General features: G+C 45.1%; 1 protein-coding gene and 1 pseudogene across 1 annotated transcript; both read left to right on the top strand.

Moving 5' to 3' along the window:
- Nucleotides 1-626: 626 nt before the first annotated feature.
- LOC116547052 (pleckstrin homology domain-containing family G member 1-like) lies at nt 627-11,637 on the top strand. Its single transcript, XM_032273129.1, has 5 exons — nt 627-886; nt 2,317-2,355; nt 4,810-4,832; nt 6,409-8,032; nt 11,139-11,637. Exons 1-5 carry the CDS (start codon nt 769-771, stop codon nt 11,273-11,275), a joined length of 1,941 nt encoding a protein of 646 aa, XP_032129020.1. The 5' UTR covers nt 627-768; the 3' UTR covers nt 11,276-11,637.
- LOC116547053 lies at nt 5,707-5,788 on the top strand (annotated as a pseudogene).
- Nucleotides 11,638-11,685: the final 48 nt, after the last annotated feature.

Genomic DNA, 11,685 nt, shown 5'->3' with positions numbered 1-11,685 from the left:
AGGTTCAAGCGATTCTCCTGCCTCAGCCTCCCAAGTAGCTGGGACTACAGGGACATGCCACCATTCCCAGCTAATTTTTACATTTATTGTACAGACAGGGTTTCACCATGTTGGCCAGGCTGGTCTCAAACTCCTAACCTCAAGTGATCTGCCAGCCTTGGTGTCTTGCTGGGATTACAGGTGTGAGCCACCTCACCCAGCACTTTGGGATTGATTTATTGGAGTGAAAAAGGAGGGCCTGCGGTGGTGGGGATGTGGGGGAAGAGAGGGAGAGAGGGCAGTGAGCTCATAGACTCCTACAAGTCTCAGTTTAAACAAAAAGCCCTCAGATACATATACGGCACCACTTATGGAAGGAGGATCATATCCGTGTCAGATGAAAAAGAATAAATCCATATAGGCCGGGCACAGTGGCTCACACCTGTAATCCCAGCACTTTGGGAGGCCAAGGCTGGTGGATCACCTGAGGTCAGGAGTTTAAGACCAGCCTGACCAACGTGGTGAAACCCTGTCTGTACTAAAAAATATTAGTCAGGTATGGTGGCGCATGCCTGTAGTCCCAGCTACTCGGGAGGCTGAGGCAGGAGAATCACTTGAACCTGGGAGGTGGAGGTCCTCAGTGAGCCAAGATCATGCCACTGCACTCCAGAATGGGCAACAGAGTGAGATTCTGTCTCAAAAACAAACAAACAAAAAAACTAAAATCCATAGAAATCTACATTAGTCATAACTGTTTTCTGAGACGTCCCAGACACCGCAGTCCTGCTGATGCTCATGGTCATCTTCACAGACTATCCAGGCTTCTGTTACAGTCCTGAGGGAGACGCGAAAGCATTCTCTGGCTCTAAAGAAGGTTCTGCTCCGCATCGGCTGAGAAGAAAATCGGGTAAATAGGATATTGTCATACAGCTTTAATAGTAGGGGGCACTGACAATGAAAGTCTCTTTGAGCCTGACAAGAAGGCATGTTCTGTCTGCTTTCTGAGCTCACTGATGGTCTGAATACATTTGAGGCTGCCTTAAGATGGGACTCGCAAGCGTTTGTCCTAAAACTCTTTTCTTTGTAATCCCAGCACTTTGAGAGGTTGAGGCAGATGGATCACCTTAGGTCAAGAGTTCAAAACCAGCTTGGCCAACAAGGTGAACCTCGTCTCTAGTAAATATATAAAAATTAGCCAGGTGTGGTGGCAAGTGCCTATAATCCTAGCTATTTGGGATGCTGAGGCAAAAGAATCCCTTGAACCCGAGAGGTGGAGGTTTCAGTGACCAAGATCATGCCACTGCACTTCAGCCTAGGCGGCAGAGTGAGACTCTGTCTCAGAACAAACAAACAAACAAAAAAACTATTTCTATTTAATATCTCCCAGTGAATATCAAGCATGCCAGCCAACTACTTTTGCTTTGTACAGCGTCTTAATATTGGCCTGCAGACACTTAAACCGTGTTTGCTGTTGCTAATGAAAAATCACATCCTGTGAGTGACACACACAAAAGATACCCAAAGCTCAGGTTTTAATTCATGTTTGCTGCACCAGACTCCATGAAGTATTGTCTTAGTTCAGACATGTTTTGGGTTTTATTTGAAGCAGTCTTTTTTTGTAACATACTTTATGCTTTGCTAAGGTCTAGGAATGCAAGGACAAATAATCCTTGTGACTCCTGCTTGTAAGGAGCTAATGGTGGGAGAGACAAAAAATGCAAATAAGGCCGGGCACGGTGGCTCACACTTGTAATCCCAGCACTTGGGAGGCTGAGGCGGGAGGATCACCTGAGGGCGGGAGTTTGAGACCAGCCTGGCCAACATGGTGAAACCCTGTCTCTACTAAAAATACAAACATTAGCTGGGTGTGGTGGTGCATGCCTGTAATCCCAGCTACTTAGGAGGCTGAGGCAGGAGAATCACCTGAACCCAGGAAGCAGAGGTTGCAGTGAGCTGAGATGGCACCATTGCACTCCAGCCTTGGGGAACAAGAGTGAAACTCCGTCTAAAAAAAAAAAAAAGAATATACAATTGAACGTCATCAACTTGTAGGTGTTAGTGAATGCTGAGGAAGCCGCTCTGCTAGTGACAGGATTGATAAAGTCAGATTTTGCTTTTCTATCATGCAACTTCTGATAACACAGCGTAACATTTATTGTAACATTTTAGCAGAGTGAGCATCTTGTTCCTATGTATCTCTGAGCCATGGGGATTTTGCTAAATTTGAAACAAAAGTTCTAGAGCTCTGTTAATCTGTCAATAGACTTGTAATCCTTTCATAAAGAAAAGGGTTTGATTTGGTTTTGCCAATGATGCTGGCTTTGTTTTGTCTCCCAGAACCTTCCTCACGATCACATAAAGTTTTGAAGACCAGTGGTAAGTCGTAAAATATATTTTCCTGTTTCATTCTTGTTGATATTCACTAAATCAAACCACACAAAAATAAATAGATTAATTACAGATGGACAGGTTTGATTTGATTACACAAAGATTAACTTCTATAAACAAAAAAGGCCAGGCACAGTGGCTCACACCTGTAATCCCAGCCCTTTGGGAAGCCAAGGCAGGTGACTGTCTCGAGGCCAGGGCTTTGAGACTAGCGGGGACAACATGGTGAAACCCCATCTCTACTAAAGATAAAAAAATTAGCCAGGCCTGGTGGCTCATGCCTGTAATCCCAGCTACTTGGGAGGCTGAGGCAGGAGAATCACTTGAACCTGGGAAGCAGAAGTTGCAGTGAGCTGAGATGGCACTATTGCACCCAGCCTGGGCAGCAGAGTGAGACTCTGTCTCAAATAATAATAATAACAATAAAATTTTAAATAAAATGTACAGTCAAATGACATAAAATACTTGTAGTATATTTGACAGGCATAAAGACATTAATATTCCTATTGTATAAACCCCATACATCAAAAAGAAAAGACAAAGGACTCTGTACAGTCTACATGACATAAAATACTTGTAGTATATTTGACAGGCATAAAGACATTAATATTTCTATTGTATAAACCCCATACATCAAAAAGAAAAGACAAAGGACTCTTTAAGAAAGAAATTCAGAGAATATATTTGGGCAGTTTCATAAAACACACAAACTGCCAATAAAACTTTTAAATAGTCATCCATATTCATAATCTGAAAAACCATACATTTAAATGAAATAAATATAAGGGAAAAAACTATGAGGTTAGCCAAAACATGGAAAAATCATCACTCCCACTGAGCTCAGTAGCTCACGCCTGTAATCCCAGCACTTTGAGAGGCTGAGGTGGGCGGATCACATGATGTCAGGAGTTCAAGACCAGCCTGGCCAACGTGGTGAAACCCCACCTCTACTAAAACTACAAAAATTAGCCGGGGATGGTGGCAGGCACCTGTGATCCCAGCTACTTGGGAGGCTGAGGCAGGAGAATCATTTGGACCTGGGAGGTGGAGGTTACAGTGAGCCAAGATCGCGCCCTTGCTCTCCAACCTGGGCGACAAGAGTGAAAAACCCCTCCTCAAAAAAAAAAAAAAAATCACTCTAAAATTATTGGTGGGAGTGTAAATTTTTGCAGCGCTTCAGGGGCAAAGTTTGGTAATGGACATTTAAAATGTACATTTGCCCTTAACCCAACAGTTTCACCTGCACAGATGTACTTACTCACATGTGGACAGATTTATGTACAAGTTTGTTCTGTGCAGTATTTGTAATAGGACACTCTATAAAAATGTCCATGCAGTAAAAAACATATTTAAAGAAATTGTAGTACATCCTTACACACAATAGAATATTCCACAGCTGTCAAAAATAAAGCAGATCCCTACCTGTTCACAAAAGTGTCTTCAAATATTTAGCAGAATATACAGAGTTACATATTGCATTCTTATTTTAAAAGTGAAACAGGCCAGGCATGGTGGCTCACACCTGCAATCCCAGCACTTTGAGAGGCTGAGGAGGCTGGATCACTTGAGGTCGGGAGTTCGAGACCAACCTGGGCAACATGGCAAGACCCCATCTCAACTACAAATACAAAAATTAGCGGGGTGTGGTTGCTCATGCCTGTAATCCCAGCTACTGGGGAGGCTGAGACACAAGAATTGCTTGAACCTGGGAGACAGAGGCTGCAGTGAGCCAAGACTGTGCCACTGCACTCTTAGCCTGGATGACAGAGCAAGACTCTGTCTCAAAAAAGAAAAAAAAAAAAAAAAAGGCAAAACAGTCATTGTAGCGGGGTGGGGCAGTGCAGGAGCTGGAAAGATAAACATTCAGCTGTTAACTCTTGTTACCTTGGGGGTGGGATCCGTGGGGAGGGAAGGACTTCATATGCTTGTGTAATCATGTTTAAAGACGAGACACCCATAATCAGGCTAGCTATAAGGGTCTTCTGTGAGGATGTGGCTATGTCAGTCTCTCCCCACAATTCACTTGCCGCACTCCTTTGTTGCAAGAAGGCTGCATCTTTCAGTTAAAACCAATAAAATGTGGAAAAATCAACAGAAGCAGCAGCATCTTGACATGATTGTATGGCCTAGGGTGTGTGCATTTTTTCTTCAGGAAACAACATATTTTTGTTCAGAAGCTTTTGGAACATTTTGAATACGAGTTAGTTCATGGCTGTCAGGGATCCAGGAAGATGCCTAACGCTCAGATGCATATAGCGTAGCGGGTATGCAGCTGGCAGAGCTGACAGCTGTTTTCCAAACATTAGATCTATAGGGCCCCGAAGTCACATGGGCTTCAATTATTAGTAACAAGTTTCTAAGTCCTATAAAACATTAGTGCTTACTTATATAGGAAGTACATTTTTGTTCTCAAACTTGAAAAAAAAACCTTTTGTTTTTCAGAAACAACACAAGACATCCGAAAGGTAAGTTCTGTCACATTTCTTACTTGGAAATGTTCATTTCAGACACCCTTCATCTGTGTCACTTCCCCATCTCTCTGATCCCCAGCCCGTATTCCAAGTGTCAACAATCATTTTACATTTTGGAAATTTGGTATTTTAAATTTTGAATTATTTATATTTGATTTAAGCAAAGACTCATCCTTAGCGACGTCTTCCCTTCCCCCACCCACATCTGAGAAGCAAGATGATTATTTATTCACCCTCTGCCCTACACCCCACCTCAGAGGCTGTAACCTTACCTGAGGGTGTCGTATCTGCCTAGTGCTCACGTGAGCCACCTCACATTGTCCTTTGCCTCCACCGGTGTAAGACCAAAGCCCCTGCCTCCTGGATATGACTCCCTCCTTCAAGCACGAGCCTTCGTTCACAAGGGCTAGAGGCCCCCTTCTAAGAATGTGGTTCTGCGCCGACATGAGAGGTGATGACATGCGATTGAATAAGACTTTGCCATATCAAGTTTTGATTGTTCTTCCCCTGACAAAAGCTTAGGAGAGGGAGAATAAGAATGGTATACTGTATTGGGAGATACTATATCCAACTGTATTACCTATGGAGAACAGGTATTTTCTCCTGGGCAGAGTGGGTTGTCCAGTGTGGCTACTGATCAGTTGGCTTAATTAACAATTCTTAGAGAAATGGTCATGGTTCCTTGTTTAATGTTGTGTATCTAGAAGAATATGGCTATTAAAATCTCTCCTGGCTGGGCACAAGGCTCATGCCTGTAATCCCAGCACTTTGGGAGGCCGAGACAAGTGGATCACCTGAGGTCGGGAGTTCGAGACCAGCCTGGCCAACATGGTGAAACCCCGTCTCTACTCTAAAAATGTAAAAATTAAAGACTATACTTTCAGGGATCATTTCTGTAGTTTGTTACTAGAGAAGTTTCTCTGAACATGTAGAACACCATTAAAGAAATTTAAATATTTTAAAAATTTTAAAAATACAAAAATTAGCCAGGCGTGGTGGTGCGTGTCTGTAATCACAGCTACTTGGGAGGCTGAGGCAGGAGAATTGCTTGAAACTGGAAGGTGGAGGTTGCAGTGAGCCAAGATTGCACCACTGCACTCCAGCCTGGGCGACAGAGCGAAATTCCATCTCAAAAATAATAATAATAGCAATAATAATAAACACCCAGCCAGGTGCAGTGGCTCACACCTGTAGTGCCAGCTACTTGGGAGGCTGAGGTGGGAGGATTGCTTGAGCCCAGGAGTTTGAGATCAGCTTGGGTAACACAGCAAGACCCCATCTCAGAAAAAAATAAAAGAATATTAAAGTTGGCCGGCGCAGTGGCTCACGCCTGTAATCCCAGCGCTTTGGGAGGCCGAGGCGGGTGGATTACCTGAGGTCAGGAGTTCGAGACCGGTCTGACCAACATAGTGAAACCCTGTCTCAAAAATAAATAAATAAAAATACAATTAAAAAAGAGAATATTAAAGTCTAGTTGGCAAAGGCAACATGTAAACACAGGAGAAATTCCTGAGCTATGTGTCTTCTCCATGGTGCTGTCATTCAGCTGATATGTTTCCATCTTCCTCAGGTTTCTAGAGAGGAAGGATCTCCCCAGCTGACTTCAGCAAGGCCATCTCCTGCCCAGAGAAACAGTCAGCCTAGCAGTTCTGCCATGATCAACGTGCTTCGAGCAGGTGGAGCCATCAGAAACATCTGGACTGATCACCAGATCAGGCAAGCCTTGTTTCCTAGCCGACGGTCCCCGCAGGAGAACGAGGACGACGAAGATGATTATCAGATGTTCGTGCCATCCTTTTCCTCTTCAGATCTAAACTCTACCAGACTCTGTGAAGACAGCACTTCTAGTCGCCCTTGCAGCTGGCATATGGGACAGATTGAGTCCACTGAGACCTCCAGCTCTGGTCACAGGGTTGTCAGGCGGGCCAGCAGTGCTGGGGAGAGCAACACCTGCCCTCCTGAAATAAGAACTAGTGACAGAACGAGGGAACTGCAGAACGGCCTCAAAACAGAAGGGCAGGAGGAGAGGACTCCCTTTGGGTCATCCGTAGAGTTGACTATTGATGACATAGACCATGTCTATGATAACATCAGTTATGAGGACTTAAAACTGATGGCTGCTAAGCGGGAGGAAGCTGAATCCACTCCCTCCAAATCAGTCCGGGACTCCGTTCGCCCCAAGAGCACCCCAGAGCTAGCCTTCACGAAGAGGCAAGCTGGCCACAGTAACGGCTCTCTTTACGCACAAAAGGATGGCGCGCTTTCAGGTGGAGAGGCATCCAGCCAGAGCACGCGTGAACTCCAGGTGGTTGAGGAGAACATCTACGATACCATAGGGCGCCCACGTCCTCTGTCGCTGGGTTTTAAGTCCAGCGGCCTAAAACTTGCCAAGCGGAGCAGCTTTTTGGATCTGGAGGCCGACTTCGTGTGTTGTGACAGCCTGAGGCCATTTGTTTCCCAAGGTAGCCTCCAGTTCAGTGAGGACGAAGCTCCTTACCACCAGGCCTCCCCCTATCATGAATATCTGACTTTCCTCTATGACTCCACCAGCTGTAACTTCTCCACGCCCGAGAAGTCTGTATCTGATCAACTGTCCGAAGAAGTCGATGAAATCTGGAATGACCTGGAAAATTACATCAAGAAAAACGAAGACAAGGCCAGAGACCGTCTCCTTGCAGCGTTTCCTGTGAGCAAGGATGACGTGCCGGACAGGCTGCACGCAGAGAGCACCCCTGAGCTGAGCCGGGACGCGGGGCGCGCTGTGTCCACACTGTCCCTGCCTGAGAGCCAGGCTCTCCTCACGCATGTGAAGAGCAGGCCCGGCAGAGCCAGCCGCGCCAACTGTCCCTTTGAGGAAGACCTCATTTCTAAAGAAGACTCCTTTCTGAGCCTCAACCGGATCTCTCTGGCCAGTGAGATGCCCCTCATGGACAATCCCTACGACCTGGCCGGCTGTGGCCTGTCTCAAACAGACCCAGAAAACCCTGACCCGGGGCTGGAGGCCATAGATAAGACAAAAAGCAGGGTGTTTATGATGGCTCGGCAGTACAGTCAGAAGATTAAGAAGGCAAATCAACTTTTAAAAGTGAAAAGTCCGGAACTGGAGCAGCCGCCAGCCAGCCAGCATCAGAAATCTGTGCACAAAGACCTGGCTGCCATCTTGGAAGAGAAGAAGCAAGGAGGGCCCGCCATTGGTATGTGCACCCTGACCTTCCTTCTCCACAGTAAGAGGCGGTTTTCAGATTTCAGATGTCCTTAAAACAGACACACCTGTGAGAATACTGACACTCAAGCTTTGTGATCTCAAAGGCCACAGACAGAGCATACAGGCCTTCCGCCACTTCACCTCCACTGAATTCTGCACATTGTGGTGTGATTTGGCCTCAGAGGGTGGTGGTGTGTGTGTAATGTCGTAACTACAGAGATAATATTTTAAGAAATAATTTTCTCTAAGATAATCTAAAGTACGAAAAAAGTAATCAGTTTTAACCTGTGACATTTCCAATTTTTCTGGTATATCAGTAATTTCTTATGGGGAGGAGTGGTGTGTGTGATCATCTAAGGTTTGGAAGCATATAGAATAACGTTGTTTCTTGCTTCAGGATCTCAACAAAAATGCCTACTCCTGCTAACAAAAAGAGAGGATTTTTTTGCACACTTTTTTTTTTTTTGAGACAGAGTCTCGCTCTGTCACCCAGGCTGGAGTGCAATGGCGTGGTCTTGGCTACCTCCGCCTTCTGGATTCAAGCGATTCTCCTGCCTCAGCCTCCTGATAGCTGGGATTACAGGTGCATGCCACCACACCTGGCTAATTTTGGCCAGGCTGGTCTTGAACTCCTGACCTCATGATCCACCCACCTTGGCCTCCCTAAATGCTGGGATTACAGGCATGAGCCACTGTGCCTGGCAGCACACTTTTTTTTTTTTCTGAGACAGGATCTCACTGTCACCCAAGCTGCAGTGAAATGACACAGTCACAGCTCACTACCGCCTCAACCTCCCCAGGCTCGAGCAGTCCTCCCACCTCAGCCTCCTGAGTAACTGGGACTAGAGGCACTCCCCACGACACTCAGCTACTTTTCTTTTTTTTTGTAGAGAAAGGGTTTCATATGGCAGGTAGTCCACTTAAAAAAAAAAAAAAAGAAAAGTAAGTTAGTTTAAAAAAAAAAAAAAGAAAGGGTTTCACCATGTTGCTCAGGCTGGTCTCAGTTTCTATGCCCAAGCAATCCTCTTGCCTCAGCCTCCCAAAATGCTGGGATTACAGATGTGAACCACCACCCCAGCCATTGTACTTTCTGTAGCTGCTCACACTGTAAATCAGTTGTTTTCTCACATATTTCCATTACTAATTTTTTTTTTTTTTTTTAGATAGGATCTGACTCGGTCACCCAGGCAGGAGTGCAGTAGCATGAACATGGCTCACTGCAGCCTCTGCCTCCTGGGCTCAGGTGATCCTCCCGCGTCAGCCTCTCTAGCAGCTAGCACTACAGATGTGCACCACCACATCCCACTGATTGTTTTGTTTTGTTTTGTTTTGTTTTTTGTAGAGATGGGATTTCATCATGTTACCCAGGTTGCTCTCAAACTCCTGGGCTCGAGTGATCCTCCCACTTTGGCCTCCCAAAATGCTACTATTACAGTTGTGAGCCACCACACCTGGCCTGCTACTCAAGTTTTTGAAAGAGCTGCTATAATGCATTTTACACTATCTCATTTCGTTTTTCATATATGCTTCTGAGTTTAATGCTTTAGTTAGACTCCTTTGTGGGGCACACCAAACCAGAATCTTAGGTATAATATTGGTAAGATCAGGACTATGGGAATGAGATGCTCGTGGTTTGACTTTTCTGAAGGCTAGAATTTGACACTGATCTCCGGGGAAGAGCATAGCTGTGAATAAAGTCCCTGATTGTCATGGAAAGAAAAGTCCAAGGGTAGTGGCTCTTGCCTGAGGAGCTTTTACCGCCAGACACAGAGAGGTTTCTGGCTATAGGCCTAGGAATATGCATTTCGAACAGTTATGGCCTTCTCATCATATTTTAAGAAATCCTGCCCCAGATTTTCTAACAAAGGACCACCTCAGTATCAAATGAGAGAGTCTGTTCTACAATTAAAAGTAAAAGCTGGTTGATGGCTTAGTTTCAGGACAGACTCAGATAATTAGCTTCATTAACAGCACATTGGGACAGGTTGATGACACTGAACTATTAAATCCTGTCTTGGGAATTGACTTACTGACCTTGATGGAAACTGAAGAATAGGAAGGGGGTATCCACATCTTGAATGAATCCACAAGTTGCACAACAAGAATCTGTAGGGAACTTATTTTTTTTAAGTTTGGGAGTATTTAAGAATTATCTAAAGTTTTAGTCTTCAGTACAGTTTCTTAACAGATAGGGAAATGAAATTCTTGAATTGATGCCTGAAGGATTTCACAGACTCTGAGTTCTTCTTCTTCTTCTTAATGAAATGAAGGTTAACAGTGATTTTTGTATGCATGTGAGACTAGAATGCATGTGTTTTTCTCCTTGCAATGATGCACTATGAGTAATTCAAGTCCCTTTTCCGACGCTAGTGTTGCTGAGGTGGTTTACTGTTACAGACAAAGTGGCTGAGTTCCAGCTGCAGGAGAACAGTTTTGGTGGAGCAGGGAACATACGGCCTGAGAAACAGTTGTACGTTGGCAACTGCAAGCGTTGACTAAGTCTGGGTTGGGGCTCCTCAGAATAAGAAACTGTAATGCTGAAGTGTTGGATGATGATGGCTTATGCCCACAGACTGCCATTGAAAAAGTGGTAATGCCCTGGGCCAGGCTGTTTTGAATATGGACCATCTGTTAAAATACAAAGCTCCAATCTTGATAGAATCACATCCTTTGATACTGAATCATCAGGGCCTGTGACTACCTCAAATAGTCTTCTTTTTTACCCACCTTCTACGTATGAAATGATTCCACACTGGGGTTTCCTTTTCACTTTCGGTTGGCTCTCCTTTTTGTTTTTCCTGCTGGTGCTGTCTTGGGATCCTCCAGGATCTTTTCTCAGCTTTGCACCGGGGTCCTTTCTTGACACGGTGGGCTCCCGTCGACGTTCTCCCCAACAAGGGGGAGGGAGTCTCTCCAGAGTCATCTTCTGAGAGTGCAGTCTTCCCCGCCGCCTGCCAGGGGCTCGTCCCTAGGGCCTGCAAAGTTATATCCACACCTCCTCCAGCTGGGTGATGGAGACCACTTCCTGTGCCCAACAGGCTTTCCAGCAGTTGACATGATGACTCCTTTTCTCTTTCTTGTTTATCTGGGCACAGGACGTCGTAATCGAATGGACCGATTCTCCAGACTTCTCCGAGTGGGCCTTGCCGCTTTGCCAGGAGCTTGCTCTCGGTGCTGTGCGGAAGGAGGAGCATCTTACTCACCTGCCGAAACTCTCGAGCATCTTTATTGAACTCTCTAGCCGGGGTCTCCAGGCCCCAGGTCCAATTTCCGCCTATAAATCACCCAACCAGGTCCAGTTGCTCCCACATCTTAGCATGTGGCCTGTCATAGCATGCTGGCCATCTTGATCCATCAGACCTCCCTCTGGATAGGCATTGAGACAAAGGAGGCCTTTGGGTTTCTGGGTATTTGGTGATATTTCACATGGGAGAAAACTCCATACAGGCTTAAGAAATGTTCCTCCCGTGTAGAGTAAGGAAGGCACAATTTTATGCTTTTGTCTACAGCTCGAGCAACATCAGAAACGTTGATTTTAATCCTCTGTCTAGAAAACAGTATGTTCGATATTTCCCTTGGCAAAGATTATTCTAAATTTTTTTTTTTTTTTTTTTTTTTTTTTTTTTTTTTTTTTTTTTTTTT

This window comes from Sapajus apella, unplaced genomic scaffold, assembly GCF_009761245.1.
Source record: "Sapajus apella isolate SASKATOON/1434 unplaced genomic scaffold, GSC_monkey_1.0 scaffold1954, whole genome shotgun sequence".
Lineage (NCBI taxonomy): Eukaryota > Metazoa > Chordata > Mammalia > Primates > Cebidae > Sapajus > Sapajus apella.
The sequence above is the reverse complement of the archived record's forward strand: the minus strand, read 5'-3'. Positions and strand labels throughout refer to the sequence as shown.